The 17064-nt window shown below is 40.7% G+C and overlaps 1 protein-coding gene across 3 annotated transcripts in view; it reads left to right on the top strand.

The window, feature by feature from the left end:
* The window catches only part of Rps6kb1 (ribosomal protein S6 kinase B1), a 43975-nt gene that overhangs the window by 5960 nt on the left and 20951 nt on the right, over positions 1–17064 (top strand). For all 3 annotated transcript variants that reach the window (XM_059271421.1, XM_059271422.1, XM_059271423.1), the window contains exons 2-4: positions 3610–3659; positions 4928–5048; positions 6124–6192. In XM_059271421.1, the coding sequence (XP_059127404.1) occupies positions 3610–3659; positions 4928–5048; positions 6124–6192 (240 nt within the window). The remainder of the gene's footprint in view (positions 1–3609; positions 3660–4927; positions 5049–6123; positions 6193–17064) is intronic.

Below are 17064 nucleotides of genomic sequence, written 5' to 3'. Positions count from 1 at the left end.
GAAGAATTTCCTTTGAAAGAATGTTGTCAATGTGTGTTTCAGTGTGTACTTGCATACCTTGGTGAGCGAGTTCTGTAAGTGACAGAATGGAATTGTGCCTCTGATGTCTCTGCTCTGGAAAGTAACGGTAGGAAGTTAGTGCAGGTGGTGGAGCAGGCTCCGGAAGTGAACCACAGCCTGGGGGCATGTCTGCTGAGGTGCCTTCAAAGGAGGTTCCCTGTTAACTACTCTGTGGTCTTGAATTTAGAATTAAGCAAAGCCAACATTAAAGAAAAAGACAGTTGTGTAACACCAGTTTATCACATCTGAGAGAAGTTAGTCATTTGTCTTTACAGTGCAGCTGTGAGTGTATGAAGGCCAGAAACTAAAACCTGCGCTATTGGTGTTTTTTTTTTTTTTTAATTTTTTTTTCTTTTTTAGATTTATTTATTTATTATGTATACAGCATGTATGACTGCAGGCCAGAAGAGGGCACCAGATCTCATTACAAGTGGTTATGAGCCACCATGTGGTTGCTGGGAATTGAACTCAGGACCTCTGGAAGAGCAGTCGGTGCTCTTAACCTCTGAGCCATCTCTCCAGCCCCCTATTGGTGGGTTTTGGTTTGGTTTTGGATACAGGGTCTCACTATATAGCCTTGTCTAGTCTGAAACACACTCTCTCTCTCTCTCTCTCTCTCTCTCTCTCTCTCTCTCTTTCTCTTTCTCTTTGGTTTTTTTGAGACAGGGTTTCTCTGTGTAACAGTCCTGACTGTCCTGGAACCCGATTTGTATAATAGGCTGACCTCGAACTCACTGAGATCTGTCTGCCTGCCTCTGCCTCTGGAGTGCTAGGATTAAAGGCATGTGCCACCACCGCCTGGCTGGAACTCTCTCTAGAACAGGCTAGCCTGGAACTCACAGAGATCTGTCTGCCTCTGCCTTCCAAGTGTTGTGATTAAAGGTATTCTCCACCATGCCCAACTTTTTTTTTTAAAATATTTATTTTTTATTTTATGCATATGAGTGTTTTGCCTGCACACCACATGTGTGTAGTGCCCTTAGAGGCTAGAAGAAGGCATTGCATCCCCTGGGACTGGAATTATTGATGCTTATGAACCCACCATGTGGGTGCTGGGAATTAAACCCTGGTCCTCTGGAAGAGCAGCCAATGTTCTTAGTCACTGAGCCATCTCTCCAGCTCTGACCAGCTGTGTTTAACCTATTTGTTTGTTTGTTTAAGATAGGGTCTCCCTGTGTAACATGGCTGTCCAGGTACTCCCCATGAAGACCAGGTTGGCCTTAAACTCACAGATATCCTCCTGCCTCTGTTCTAGAGTGTTGTGATTAAAGGTGTGTCATCATGCCCAGCCTATATTTAACTTTTTAGAAAACATTTTAAGTGTAGGTGTGTTTTGTCTGCATGTATGTCTATGTGCCACTTGCATGTATGCTGCCCTCAGATGTCAGATTCCCTGATCTAGAATTACACACACTTGTGAGGCACTATGTAGATGCTAGACATTTATCCTAGGTTCCCTGGAAGAGCAGCCAGTGCTCTTAACTGCTGAGCCATCTGTCCAGTCAGGCTATGTTGAACTTCTTAAGAAATTACCGAACTATTTTCCCATTTTACATTCACACTAGCCATATGTGATGGTTTCTTCCCTCTCCCTCTCTTCCCTTCTCTGCAGTCCTAGTGAATGGTAAGGTGTAGCTTATTATGTCTCTATGCAGCTTTCTTCTAGTACTAATGTTGAATATCTTTCTGTGTGGTTATTGTTCATTTTATGTCTTCTTTGGAAAACACCTATTCAGAGCCTAACTTGTTTTTCAAAATTGTTATCTTTTTATTCTTTTTCTGTGGGTTTTCTTTTCACCTTTTCTTATAGGGGAGTGGAGGGCCTTGGTGTGCTGGGAATCAAACCTAGGACTTTGCACATTCCAGTCCAGTGCTCTAGCTCTGAGATATATTCCAAGGCCCCCCCTTTTTTTTTTAATAATTTGCTTATCTTTATTTTTATGTGCATTGGTGTTTTAGCCTGCATGTATATCTATGTGAGGGTGGCAGATCTTGGAGTTACAGACAACTGTTAGCTGCCATGTGGGTGCTGTGAATTGAACCCACGTCCTCTGGAAGAGCAGTCAGTGCTCTTAACCACTGAGCCATCTCTCCAGCCCCAGCCTTTTGTTTTTGATATGAGGTCTTACCAAGTTGTTCAGGATGGCTGTGAACGTAGTCTATGGAAAGTCTTGAATTTATGATCTCAGTCTCTTAATCAAGTAGTTAAGAATTGATAACAGGTCTATTTTACTTGGCCCTTTCCCCCTCTTTGTATGTATGTATGTATGTATGTATATATGTATGTATGTATGTATGTATGTATGTAGAGTCTTGCTGTTTCACCCTGATTGGCCTGGAACTCACTGTTTAAGTATTTCTTCTTCCTGCACCTCAAATGCTGGGATTATAGGCATGCAGTATCATGCCCAACGTCTAAAGTATACTTAATTTTAATTTAAATTGTGTGTCTGTGTGTCTGTGCACATGGCTGGAAGTGCCTGAGGAAGACAGAAAAGGGTTTCAAATTCTCCCCCAGTCATGCCCTTGCTGCAGTTACAAATTGTTGTGAGCTGCCTATTGTGGGTCCTGGAATTGACCTTGGGTTCTCTGTAAGAGCAGCATATGCATTCTCTTAACTCTGAGCCATCTCTTCAGCCCCATATCTAAGTTGTTGGATTTGTTTTGTTTTGTTTTGTATTTTGCAATTGTTTGTTTTGTAAGACAGGGTCTCATATGTAGACCAGACAGAGAAATGTCTGCCTTGGCCTCCCAGGTGTTGATATCAAAGGCATGTGCCACCATGCCCGGCCATCTAAGCTATTTTTACAGATTCTATTGTGAGTTTCTCAATTTAATTTTGGGTTTGTTCATTGCCAGTACACTTATTCTATGGCTAAAATAAGTGTTTGGCCAGTGTGATGTTTAATCGTTACATTGGCTGATAAATTATTTTGCTTGATTAGCCACATTGCACATTATACATCTTGGACTAGTTGTGGTTGCCTTAGGCTGAGTTCATGACCATGTTGGTACCCAACAGAAGCATATAATTTGACTCAGTATCTTAGAATGTAATGCCTGTAACTTCAGAATAAAAATCGTATTTTAATAGATGTTAAGTATAATTGCTGAAGAAAAATTCACTTGCTTTTGTTTTAGGTTTAGAATGAATAGCTGCTGTAGTTAGTAGTATAAAATGAAAAAACTTAGCTGGGTGGTGGCACATGCCTGTAGTCCCAGCACTGGTGAGGTAGAGGCCGGTAGATCTCTGTGAGTTCCAGGCCAGCCTGGTCTATAGATCCAGTTCCAGGATAGCCAGGACTACACAGAGAAACCCTGTCTCAAAACAAACAAACAGTCAAAACAAACAAGAAAAAACTTGAAAGTACAGTGTTCCTAGTATTGTTGGTGTGCTTTACTTTGCTCACCACCAGTTGGTTTGGAGTCAAGTAGACATTTTAAGCTGGTTTATTTCATTTATTCTCTGAATTATGAGATAAAGCATTGAAAGTCTTAAGTTTTGCATTTCTGGTGTTATTTATGTCTAAAACTTCAAATATTTTTCAGGGTCAGTTAAATGAAAGCATGGACCATGGGGGAGTTGGACCATATGAACTGTAAGTGTATATGAAAAGACTTACATTGTGCTTTCAAGTAGGTTGTACTTGTTCATAGCCTCAAGGGATTCTATTTAATAATCTATTTTTAAATATGACTCATATTTGCAAGTTGTAAGTTGATTTGCTGAATATAAGATGAGAATTCAATATTCTGTGTGTAGAAAAAGATGAAATATGAGTTCAAATTGGTTAGGAATTTTTATTCTTTTTTTTTTTTTTTTTCAAGACAAGATTTCTCTGTATAGCCCTGGCTCCTGAAACTCACTCTGTAGACCAGGCTGGCCTGGAACTCAGAGATTCATCTGCCTCTGCCTCCTGAGTGCTAGTATTAAAGGTGTGCACCACCACCACCCAGTGAATTTTTACTTATTTAATACAGAAAACTGTATTTGCAGCTGTTTCTTATTGAAAAACTTATGCCAGTGCCCCCAAATACTTTAACATATGGTTCAGACAGAGAGATGAATGAAGTTTTAGGTCCTGTTGAACGGATTCTGTTAGGTGAGTATATGACTGATCTGCTTCTGACCCCACCCCTCAGTAAAGAGCATGACAAGAGTTGAGAAGACAGAATACTCACATGAGAAGCATGTACATGACCTACACACAGTTGCCAATCCTTTTTTGGAGACTTTAAGCTAGTAATTTGGAAAAGCCAGACATGGGAAGAAGTTCAGATATATTTTATTATCAAAAATTTTTAAACAAAACAAATCTCAGTGTGGTGGTAAGTGCCTATAATCCTTGCACTCAGGCTGAGGCAGGAGGATGACTTTGAGGCCAGCCTGGGTTGCTTAATCAGTTTGAGATAGGCCTAAGTTGTATAACAACTTAATGAGTCATTTCTGAAAGATCCTAGATTTTCTGCTAAAGTTGCCAAATGATGTTGGCTAATCCTCATGGACATTTTGAATGAACTAAATTTGAATAACTAGAAGGTTTGTTTACTTCATCATTTTAGTAAACATGTTCTAATTTTCTTAGTTTAGGGGTACTTGATATTTAAGTAAATAAATAATAATAGCATGTTCTATGAGCAAATAGATAAACAGTCACCAGTCCACCCTGCTCTTGACCCAGCCATGTTATTAAATCAATCATTAGTTAACTTCATTCACAAATACTAAATTTACTGTCGTGTACTTTTTTTTCTTTTACCTAATTGGATTTTCTCCTTTTGGAATTTCTTTTTCTCCTTTCTAACTATGTGCTGGATATAATTGAACTTTTTGCAAATTTACTTCTGGTTTTGCTTTTCTTCCCAGTGGCATGGAACATTGTGAGAAATTTGAAATCTCAGAAACTAGTGTGAACAGAGGGCCAGAAAAAATCAGACCAGAATGTTTTGAGCTACTTCGGGTACTTGGTAAAGGGGGCTATGGAAAGGTAGGAAGTGTTTTTGAAATAGCTGTCTTTGATTTGGGTAGTTTGGTTCCCTTCATCAGTGTAGGATCTCACTGTGACTTGTATAATCTGAGGTATATTAAATTCCCCCCTTCCCACCACTCACACAGACATAATGTAGGTCCTGAGTATTTGCTGGATAAGTGAGCAGCTGACGTGCCTGTCGGCCCTGCTGTCGAGCAGTGCTTCCGTTCTTTGGCCCGATGGCACCTTGTATAGGAGTCCTCTGTAAACACGGGCAGACCACTCCTCACTTCAGGCACGTTAAACTATGTGTTCCTGAGGCTGAACCTGAATGGATTTTCTTTGACTTGCAGTATCTAAGAAATAGGAAAGATGAAAGAAAGACCGTAAGAAAGGGGTTTCATAGTTTTGTCCTAGGCTTTCTAATTTAAGACCTCACCTTTATATGTTCTGCCCAAGACAACTTATACCCCAGACATTCCTTCCCTTTTAAGAGAGTTTAACAACTTGGTTAGATCAAGAACTATCTGTACTATCCCAATGTTAGTTTTTAGAAGTGTGACATTTTTAGTTTATTTTTAAGGTTAAGGGCACACTGGAATACATTCTAATTGTCCTTAATATGTAACATTTTGAATCTTACATATGTTGTTAATTAAAGGTATTGGGTAAGTAGACATTTTAATGGCGTGAGTAAAAATCTGTCAGTTACTATTAGTGTTGTGTGAAATAATAACAGTTGTATCCTTAGAATAAATTTATGTAAAAAAACTGGGAAATTTGCTTTTTAAATTTGGGAACACTGATAGTTTGTGCTCAGTGAACTAGGATTTTGTGTAGTGCTATTTAGTTGGTATTTCCCAACATTGCCATCAGGTGGCAGAAAACCACAGGAAGTCCCCCATTTTACAGCTTTCTCCAGTAAACCCTAACATGTGGCCTCTCTAAGGATACTTTTTGTGCACAGTCCTTTGTGATGCACTTTTTACAGTATAAACAACAGTATCACATGTTTCTTATAAATGGGTATTATGGAAGATGACCTGCATGGTTTGGCTTTTGATAATGTGCAAACACTTATTTCTTTGTCCAGGTTTTTCAAGTACGAAAAGTAACAGGAGCAAATACTGGGAAGATATTTGCCATGAAGGTGCTTAAAAAGGTGACTCCTTTCCCCCTTTTCACCTCATATATATATCATATATCATGCTATATCTTAATTGCTGTAAGTTTTCAGTTGGAAAAATGTATCTGTAGGCACTGTGGTTTTAACTCAGTAGTAGAGTTCAGTAGATAGGTTCAATGTACATGATGCCCTGGGTTTAATCTGCAGCACTTCTTCCCTGCAAAAGGATTTATAATCATTCTCCTTGTAGAATGGGAGTGATGTTGTGAGGTGTATTTTGTTTTATACTTGTTTATTTCTGAAAAGGGTAGAAAGGGAAGCACTTTCAGTTCTCTGAGGGACACTGAGCTTCTTCTGGTCTCCATGTTTCTAAGTAGTGAGCATATTATTACTCTTTTATACAGCACTTCTAGATTATGTTAATTTCCTATGAAGATAGTTAAGGATTTTAATTTCTTCCACTCCTAACTTACTTTTTTTCTATCTTGCCCCTTTGGTTCATTTCCATTGACTCTACTATTGTGTTCTCTAGTTTTTTTGTTTGTTTTTTTGAGACAGGATCTCATGCAGCCAAGACTGGCCTTGAACTTCTGGCTCTCCTGTCTTCATCGCCTGGGATTACAGGTGTGCACTACTATGCCTAGCTTCCTTAGAAGCCTTTTATTCCCTGTTCCAATCTGTACTGTTAGCTCTCTAGACATGTCTGTCATTAAGAGACTCCCTCTAATCCTGGCTCTTTACTATTCCATTCTGTTTTCTTGCATGTCATGACTTTGTAGTTCTTTATTTATACCGTTTTCTTGTTGTAGTGACTATCTTGCCTTGAGAAAAAGTTCTTGAAGATTTTTGTTTATAATTGTTTTTTGTTGTTGTTGGTGAGACAGGCTCACTATACGGTCCAGGCTGGCCTTGAACTCATGATTTTGTTGACTCAGCCTTCCAAATTCAGCCATAACTTACAAGTGTTATATAACCATGCTAGGCATGTTACTTCTCCTTTCATAACTAAGTTCATATAGCTGATAACCAAACCAATATCAAGCAGATTGTTGAATAGAAAAGTATGGAGCATAGTCAGAGGGGGAAGTCCAGCAGGAGATTTGTATTTGGGAGCTAGTGGTAGTACTGTGACTGGTAAACACACCAGAGTCTAGAGCTCCAGGGAGGAGCTCTAAGCCCTAACTAACTCCTCACTCTATTTTCTAGTATTACACTAATGTCATCAGAACAAATTTGATTCATATTTTACATTTTTCTTTATTTTCAATCTTTGTGTACACCTGTTTGTGTATGTGTGTGAGTATAAGTATTTTTGTGCCATGGCATGCATATGGAGGTCAGAGGGAGATGTTGGGTGTTGGTGCTCACTTTTTACCTATTCAGAGGAAGGTCTTTTGTTAGTCTCCACTGTATGCACCAGATGAGCTGATGTGCTTCTGAGCTGCTCCTGGCCTCTGCCTCCATCTTTGCTGCAGAGCACTGGGGTTACAGACGTGGTTCTGGAGAGTGAAATTCAGGTCCTCATACTTGTGAGGCCAGGGTTTTACCCACTGAGCCTTCTCCCCAGCCATGATTCATATTGTTGCACTGTCCCACTGAGCCATACCCCCAACCTTTGTTTCTTTTTTTTTGCCACAGGGACTCATTGTAGCCTAGAAGTCATTATAGAGACCAGGCTGGCCGTAGACCTATAAAGTTGCTGGCCTCTGCTTCCAGAGTTCTGGAATTAAAGGCGTGTTCCACCATGCCTTTAGATTCATATTTTAAAATTGTACTTTTGAGGCAGGGTTTTGCTATGTAACCTAGCCTGGCCTCAATTTGCAGTCTTCCTTCCTGTCTCAGTCTCCTGTGTGCTTGACTATAGGCATGTGCAGGGTCACCTGGCTGAGAATCTATGTTACCTTTGTACTTACTTGATTGTTCAGCGGGTCTGTCTGTGTGTGTGTGTGTGTGTGTGTGTGTGTGTGTGTGTGTGTGGTGCTGGGGTTTGAACATGGGGTGTGTGTGTGGTGCTGGGGTTTGAACATGGGGTGTGTGTGTGTGTGTGTGTGTGGTGCTGGGGTTTGAACATGATGTGTGTGTGTGTGTGTGTGTGTGTGTGTGTGTGTGTGTGTGTGTGTGGTGCTGGGGTTTGAACACGGGGTCTCATATAAGCCAGCCAGCTATTACTGTTTGTACTCCCCACCCAGCCCCTGGGAATATTTTTAGTGTTGAAAATAATTTTTACTTAGAATTTTGCCCTTTTTTTTTTTTTTAAAAGTTTTTGCTGAGAAGTCTTTTGCAAGTCTGATTTCCATTCCTTTTTCTCAAAAATGTTACGTATTTCCTTCCTTCCTTCCTTCCTTCCTTCCTTCCTTCCTTCCCTCCCTCCCTCCCTCCCTTCCTCTCTTCCTCCTTTCTTCCAAAAATTCTATATGTATGGGTGTTTCGCCTGCATATAGGTGCACATGAGCATGCCCGGTACCCACAGAGGCCAGAAGAGGGCACTGGGTCCCCTGGAACTGGAGTTACAGTTTATGAGCCGTAGTGTGGGTGCTGGGAATCAAACCTGGGTCCTCTGGAAGACAACAAGTGGTCTTAACCGCCATCTCTCCAGCTCTGTTCTCTTACTTCTAATATTTTTGTTCCAAAATTATATAGTAGTGTGTCATGCTTTGACTCTTATTACTAGTTTTAATTTTTTTGTTTGTTGTTTTGTTAGTTTGAGGCACAGTCTCTCTATGTAGCCCTGGCTAGCCTAGAATAGAGATACAAGTGTGCCCCTCTGCCTCTTGACTGCTGGAATTAAAGGCATGCACTGTAGTTTTCATTTTTGTTTTTAAAATCAGTACAATTAATACATCTCTAACAAATTTTTTAAATTATGTGTTTGAGTGTCTTGCTGCATGTATATACATGCACTATGTGTATGCCTGTTGCTAATGGATCAGAAGAAGCCATTGGAACCCCTGGCACTGGAGTTAGAGATGATTGTGAGTTCCTGCAAAAGCAATAAGTGCTATTAACCACTGAGCCACCTCTCCAGCCCCAATAAATATTTTTTAAAAATTTTTATTTCATGTACATAGGTGTTTTTGCCTGCATGTATGTCCGTATGAGGGTGTCAGATCCCCTGGAACTGGAGTTACAGACAGTTGTGGGCTGCCATGTGGGTGGTGGGAATTGAACCCCCATCCTCGGGAAGAGCAGTCAGTGCTCCCAACCACTGAGCCATCTCTCCAGCCCCCCAATAAATTTTTATTTAGGGATTTCACGTTGTGATTCCTTTATTCCTGTTAAGGTCCAAAGCTAGAGTTCAAGATTTCTCTCCAATATGGTTCTGCTCCCCCTTTATTTCTTGAGACAGGGTCTCCCTCTTTAGCCCTAGCTGGCCTGAAACTCTGTAATTTTTAATCAAAGAATATTGTCATCCATTTTAGTGATGTTAATTTCTTGTCAGAATCTGGCACAACGTTAAGATGAAGGGTAGAAATAAGCACAAATAATCCTGCACTATACTGTGTCTCCCATTCATGAAATACTCCTTAAAAGAGGGCGGTGGGGCTGGAGAGATGGCTCACCACTTGAGAGCACTGGCTCTTATTCCAGAGAACCTATATATATTTCCAGCACCCAGATAGTGGCTCACAACCATCTGTAACTCCAGTCCCAAGGGATGTGATGCCCTCTTCTGGTCTCTGTGGGTACCAGGCACGCATGTGGTACATACCTTCAAACAAAGTTCCCATACATGTAAAATATATTTGAAAAAAAAATTTAATTAAAGAAAAGGGGACAGTGCTAATTTCTTTCCCCCTCCTTCTTTTTCTCTTCTTTTTTTTTTTGTCTTTTTAAAATTTTTTTCAGACAAGGTCTTACTACATAGCCCTGGTTAGCTTGGAACTCTCTATGTAGACCAAGCTGGTCTTGAACTCAAAGCCTCCAGAGTGCTGAGTTTAAAGGTGTGTGGGTACTATGCCTGTCCTTTCTTTATTTTGTTTTGGAGACAGGGTCTCACTCTGTAGCTCTAGCTAGCCTAGAAAGTCCAAGTTTAAAAGAATGGATGTCTAATCCGTTGTCCTATAAACCCATCCTTTCACGTGACCTCTTTTGCTAGTGATAGCCTCATAGTTTTTCTGAGGTCTAGCATCTAATTTCTTCAGTGGTTTATTCAGGATCACTTTCCCTGCATTCAGAACTTGGATCGTATTCATTCAAAATGTCATACTCAAGAATGCTGTGGGGAAAAAAAAAGAAAGAAAGAAAGGAAGAAAGAGAGAATGCTGTGGGTTAACCAAGGTAGTTGAGACTAGTAGTTCTTACATAGTTACAATTTTTTAATTACACTTATTTCTGTGGGTGGGTGGGTGGGTCAGGACAATTGAGCAGGAGTCAGTTTTCTCCTTTTATTTAGCACGTGGGTCCCAGGGACCAAAGTCAGGTTGTTAGGTTAGACAGGGTACCTTTAGCCTGTTGAGTTATCTTTCCAGCCTAGACCTTTCGTACTTTGTTAATCACTTCGTTCCTGTGAGTAAAACAAATCCACAATTACTGTCTAAGGTGTCCAGCCAAGTGTGGCTACTTGAGAAGTCCTGTGGGGAGACCTCAGCTAGTCTTACCCTTTACTGACACACTCCAGCACTTCATAGGAGTCTTCCTGAGTGAGTTCTTTGGCAGCTCCCTCTCCACTGTCTTGTCCTGTTGGAGTTACAGTTAGTTGACATTGGATCCTGGGCTGATACCTGATTTTCTTAGCTTCCATTATCCGTGGGGTTTTTTTTTTTTTTTTTGTCTGTTTACTTCCATTTACTGGTGTCCATAAAAATGACTTTTTAAAAAAATATTAAACTAGCTGGGTGGTGGCATGCACTTTTAGTCACAGCACTTAGGAGGTAGAGGCAGGCAGATCTCTGAGTTTTGAGACTAAAAAGATCTATATAGTGAGCACTAGGACAGTCAAAAAAAATCAAAGAAATAAACAAAAACCCTAAAATTTATATATCTTAATGGGTATCCTGTTATCTTTAATTTTTTTTATTATGTTTTTTAAACTTTGTGTGTTTATTTGTATGGATCAAAGGACAACTTTTGGGAGTTGTTTTTCTCCTTCTACCAGGTGGGTCCCGAGGATCAAACTCAGATTGTCTGGCTTGGTGGCAGTATCCTTTACCTGCTGAACCACCTCACGGGCTCATGGCTCTCATGTGCTCTCTTAGTGCACGTATGCGTTGCATAATATTCAAATCAGGTTAAGCATAGTTCTTCCAACAGCTAGAGTTTTAATTCTGAACCCCTAAATGAGATGATAGTAGGCCCCTTTAAGAGTGTTTTTCTCTGATTTTCTGGCACCATGGAGGCAAAGTACTGATCTACCAGACCTAAATGTGTGGTGAAAGAATTCTTCTTTCACAGACTGACAAATAAAATCAGGGGAGTGTGAGGTGTTCCATTATTTTAAGTGAGTTGTTCACATCAGGCTTGTCAGACTTTTTTTTTTCTTCCCAGTCTTTACTCTTTGTGAGAATGGTCTCATTTGGTTATTTACTCAGAATATTGAGGAAAAGACTTTGAGTAACCATCTTTGGAAGCAAACTACTTTATTCTTGCTAGAGCCTTTGGCCAAAGTCTTGTTACTCACAAGATTACCTGTGCCTGTGTTCCACCTTCTATTAAACTAGTGTGGACATACTGGATGCCAATACTCTTCATTTGGGTGAAATGTATTCTGTTTCTAATTTACTTGCTCTGTCATTCCAGGGAAAAATGAATAAGCTTATTTTTAAAATTACTCAGCCACCTATAATCAAAACCCTTTCTCCATTAAGGTTTAAATCTATTTTCAGGTAGGTAGGTAGATAGGCATGTGTATATACATACATATGTACCTAGTTTCTTTGTCTTTTTCTTCAACTTCAGGACTATCTAGTTCAGTCTTTTTCCTCTTGTTTCCAGGTCTTCTTAGTCTGGATATCGTCATTGCCTTTGTATCACCTAACTGATCAACAGACTGGCCTTTAATTCAACTCCACCAGTTTTCACTTCCATTCCATGTCAAGGTCTTCGTGTTCTTGTTATTTTATTTTATTCCGAGACTACCCTAATTAACTTAGCCTGCCACTTGATTTAGTTGTTACCCCACTAACCTTATGTTCAGCAAAATGCTAATCTGAATCTGCTTGTTTCTCACTCTACTCCTGTGTTCCTCTGTCAGCTGCTGAGCATTTTCTGGCAGAAATCACATAAATCTGTAGATTGCTTTTGGGAAAAATTCATAAACTCCAACTCCAGTTTATGACTTGTTTAGACCCCAATTATCCCAACGATATTTGACATCTCCCTGCACAAGTCCTTCCATTCTGTGGCTGTTGAGAGCTTTTACTCTTGGCCATTTGTTTGTTCCGCCAGCACCATCCACTCTCTTCCTTCCTGTGAGACAGTCATCCGTGGTTTCTTGCAGCTGCTCCCCCCCCCCCCCCGCCCGCCCCTGTTCCAGCACTGTCTTACCCGATTTTTTACTTAGTGAAATGTGTTCTTTTCTGAAGCTAACTGCTCTGTTTTAGATCCCATTCCTTTCTACCTGTTTGAATACTTTACTCTGTTACTTAATCACCATTGTTCTCTCCTCTGTCCTGGCTTTTTTTAGTCTAAAAATTTTTATTTATTATTTGTGTTTGTGTGGGTACATGCACATGCTTGGTACCACAATGTGTGCATGTCAGAGGACTTTTGGGAGTCAGTTCTCTCTTGTTTCTACCACAGTGCATAATCTAGGCTAGCTGGCCTACAAGCTTCCAGTCAGTTCTCCTATTTCTACCTCCCATCTTGAGTGGGAGTGCTAGAATTGCAAATGTACACTCCACAGCTGGCCTTTTTACCTGGGTTCCGAGGGTTGAAACATGTCAGGATTGCATTGCAGGCACTTTACCCGCCGAGCCAGCACAAGGGCCCTGGACTGCTTTGTAGTCCAGAGTTGGTTAAATTGCTCTGGCTGCCATCAAACTGTCCCTCTTGCCTTTGGCTCCTCAGTTCTGGGATCACAGGCATATGTCACCATGCCCAGCTTCCCATGACTTCTTTCTTTCTTTAATATATTCATATCTGTTACATGTTTAATCAAAATTCTGTCACTCAACATCTCCTTTTGAATCTCCAGAACTTGAGAAGTAGGGTCCGTATTGCCCCCTCTACTTTTTCTTCTTTTTCTCATTTATTTGTTGTGTGTGTGCCTGCATGTGCACGTGCAGGCACATACGTGTGTGCACATTCCATGGAGTATGTGTGGAGCTCAGAGGACAATTTGCAGGAGTTGGTTCTCTCTTTTTACCATTTGGGTTCCAGGGATCAAATTCAGGTCATGAGACTTGACAGCAAGTGTTTTTAATTGCTGAGCCATCTTCCAGCTCCGCCTTGGTTTGTTTTTTCTCTCATAGTGTTTTGGCTTATGACTCTATATTTTAATGATACTCTTGTCTCTAAGTCATCAGTGACTTCCCAGTTGCTAAATCCAGTAGTCTTTATTTAATTAATTCTTAATTTACATCTATGTACTCTGAAGCAGTTGACCACAGCTCTTTTTTTTTTTAAGATTTATATGTTGTATTTTTTTTTAAGATTTTTTTTTAAGATTTATATGTTGTATTTTACATGTATAAATATTTGCCTATATGTGTGTTTGTGTACAATATGCATTCCTGGTGCCTGTGGAAACCAGAAGAGAACACTGGACCCCATTGAGCTCTACATGGCTGTGAGCTGCCATGGGAGTGCTGAGAATCAAACCTGGATTGGTTTGTTCCAATATTTTTTGTTTGTTTTTGAGACTGGGTCTCACTATACGGCTCTGGCTGACCTGGAACTCTCTCTGTAGACCAGGCTGGCCTCACACTAGAAGAGTTCTGCCTGCTTCTACCTCCTGAGTGCTGAGATTTAAGGCATGTGCCACCAGGTCCAGTGACCCCTTATCACTCCCTGCCTTCCTGTCTTGAGACCTGGTATGGGTTCTCACTCAACTAGAAGTTCATGGTTTCCTACAAGACTGGCTGGGCAGTAAGCTCTGGGATCTGCCTGTCCCTGCTTCTCAGTTCTGGAGTTGAAGACACACAGCCGCCATGTCCAGCTTTTTATATGGGTGCTGGGAATTTGAACTCAGGTCCTCAGGTTCTCATGCTTGCAGAGCTATTGCTATTATACAGAGTCATCTCCCCAGGGCCATAATTAGGATATTTTGCTATAGTTTGTCTATCCACCCTTCTTTCTTCTCTGCTGTCACATATGTATAGTAATATTTCACCCCTAAATTTTGATGTTCATATAGTTTTTAAGAGGAATTAACCCACTTTTTGAAGAAAAAATTTATTTTATTTGTGTGGGTATTTTGCCTGCATGTATGTGCATGCCTGGTACACCATGGAGGCCAGAAGAGAGTGTCAGATACCCTGGAACTGGAGTGAGCCACCATGTGGGTTCTATGAATTGAACCTGGGTCCTCTGGGAGAGCAGCCGGTAATCTTAACTGCTGAGCCATCTCTGCGGCCCTGAAACGTTCAATTTTTGAGTTAGTCTATATTTAAATTTTATTTAAAAGTGATTTATTTAATTTATGTGTATGATGTTTTGCTTGCATGTATGTCTGTGCATCACATGTGTGCACTGCCCAGGAGGCTAGAAGAGGACCTCAGATCCCCTGGAACTGGAGTTAGAGGATTGATTATGAGCTGCCTTGTGGGTCCTGGTTACTGAAATTGGGTCCTCTGCATGTGCGATAAGCACTCTTAACTGTTGAGCGTCTCTCCAGCCCCTGTCCATTCACATTTTTAATTTCAGCTTTTGCTGTATAATTTGAGAGTTAATTATAGACATTATAATACTTCACCCTCAATTCTGTTAAGAATAAGGGTGTTGTCATACTCCAGTATTACTGGAGTATAATTGTTGTACTTGGAAATGTTAACATTAATGTTCGATACTGTTTCCTAATATATAGGCTATGTTCAAACTTTTTCAGTTGTTCCTTTTTGAAAGCATGGTTTCAAATAGCCCAAGCTGGCCTCTAAACGCTCTGCTCTGTGTAACTGAGGATGACCCTGGACTCTCTCGATCCTGCTATCTTCACTGTTGAGTGCTGGGATAGTAGGTGTGCACCATTGTGAATTGTCACTGTAGAGCCATTTCTTACCCATTTAGAAAATTGTCTTTTATGGCATTGACTGTCTTAAAGAGTCCAGATCAGTTATTAGCTCACAACCACCTGCAATGCCCAAATCCAAGGGGATCTGATACATTTGGCCTCTGAGGGCACCTGCACATACCCACACACAAACACATACACACAATTAGAAATAAAAGTGCTGGTTTTGTTTGTTTTGAGATAGGTTCTCTATGTAGTCCTGGCTGTCCTAGAACTCACTCTGTAGACCAGCAGGCTGGCCTTGAACTCAGAGATCCACCTGCCTCTGCTTCTTGAGTGCTGGGATTAAAGGCATGCTCTACCACTGTTCCACTGAGAAGATTTTTTTAAAAATAAAGTATGGTGTTTCCCCCCCCCCCCCTTATTTTTTTTAAAGAATCGAAGCCAGAAGTTGGGCATGGTGGCACACACCTGTAACCACATTTAGGAGGCTAATGTGGGATTGTGAATTGAAGCCACCTGGGCTACATAATAAAATCATTTCTCAAACCCAGAAAGGGTTGGGGATGTGGCTTATTTGATAGAATGCTTATTTAGCATGCACAAAATCCTGGGTTTGATCTGTAACCCTATGTAAGTGTGCCATGGCATGCATGCCTGTAATCTCAGCATTCAGTAGGTGCAGGGAAGAGGATCAGAAGTTGAAAGCCATTCTTGACCACACAGTGAGTTTGAGGCCAGCCTGGAATACATGCGACCCAATTAAAAGAAAAGTCTAGAAAAACAAAAATAGAATTGGTACCAGAGGCAATGGCTTACGGAGCTGATAGCGGCAGGAAGACTACTTGGCACAGGGATTCAGGATCAGTCTGAGCAATAAAGGAGGACCTTTTCTCAAAAAGAGTTCATTAAAGAGTCAGTGTGAGCTGGGCATAGTAGTTCATGTCTGTAACCCAGCACTTCGGTGGATCACGTCAGTATAAGGCCAGACAGGGCTTCAGAGTAAGATCCTGTCTCAGAAACCTCTTGGATAAGAAAGAACCAGTATAGACTTGTTTTTCTCTGTTATCTATTTTTATTATGATTCATTGTGGTTTTCAAATACTGCTAATGAGAATTCTATTTTGTTTTTAAAATTAGTCTAATTTGTTTGTTTGTTTTGCTTTTGAAATAGCATCTCCCACTTTTTGCTTAGGGTTGCCTTGAACTCACTGCATGTAGCCCAGACTGGGCTCAAACTTCTGGCAGTCCTCCTGCTTTAGCCTCTTATGTGCTGGATTATAGGCTTAGACCACCATTCCCAGTTATGTGGTTCTGAGGAGTGAAGCCAAGGCTTCATGCATGCTAGAAAAGACAGCCACTAATTGGGTCACATCCCCAGCCCCAAAATGCACAGTTTCAAGTCGCTTCTGTGGTAAAATTATCAACATAGCATTCTCTTCAATTTGTGGGTTTTGTTTTGTTATTTGAGACAGCAGCTCTCTATGTAGTCCTGGCTGTCCTGTAGCTTAATATGAAGACCAGGCTGGCCTTGAATTCAAAGATCCCCCTGCCTCTGCTGGGATTAAAGATGTGCATCACCACACATGACCAAATTTGTTTATTTCTTTTGTGCTTAGTTTTCTTTTACAGTTCTGTTCTTGATTTCATTTTATTCTTAGAATGTGTAAAATTATTAGCATTCAGAAATCAAAATTTTTATAAGTGCAGCTGGGTGGTGGCAGTGGTGCTACACCACTGGGGAGGCAGAGGCAGGCGGATCTCTGTGAGTTCAAGGCCAGCCAGTTCTACAAATCGAGTTC

Source organism: Peromyscus eremicus, chromosome 8a, assembly GCF_949786415.1.
Source record: "Peromyscus eremicus chromosome 8a, PerEre_H2_v1, whole genome shotgun sequence".
NCBI classification, from domain to species: domain Eukaryota; kingdom Metazoa; phylum Chordata; class Mammalia; order Rodentia; family Cricetidae; genus Peromyscus; species Peromyscus eremicus.
The sequence above is the reverse complement of the archived record's forward strand: the minus strand, read 5'-3'. Positions and strand labels throughout refer to the sequence as shown.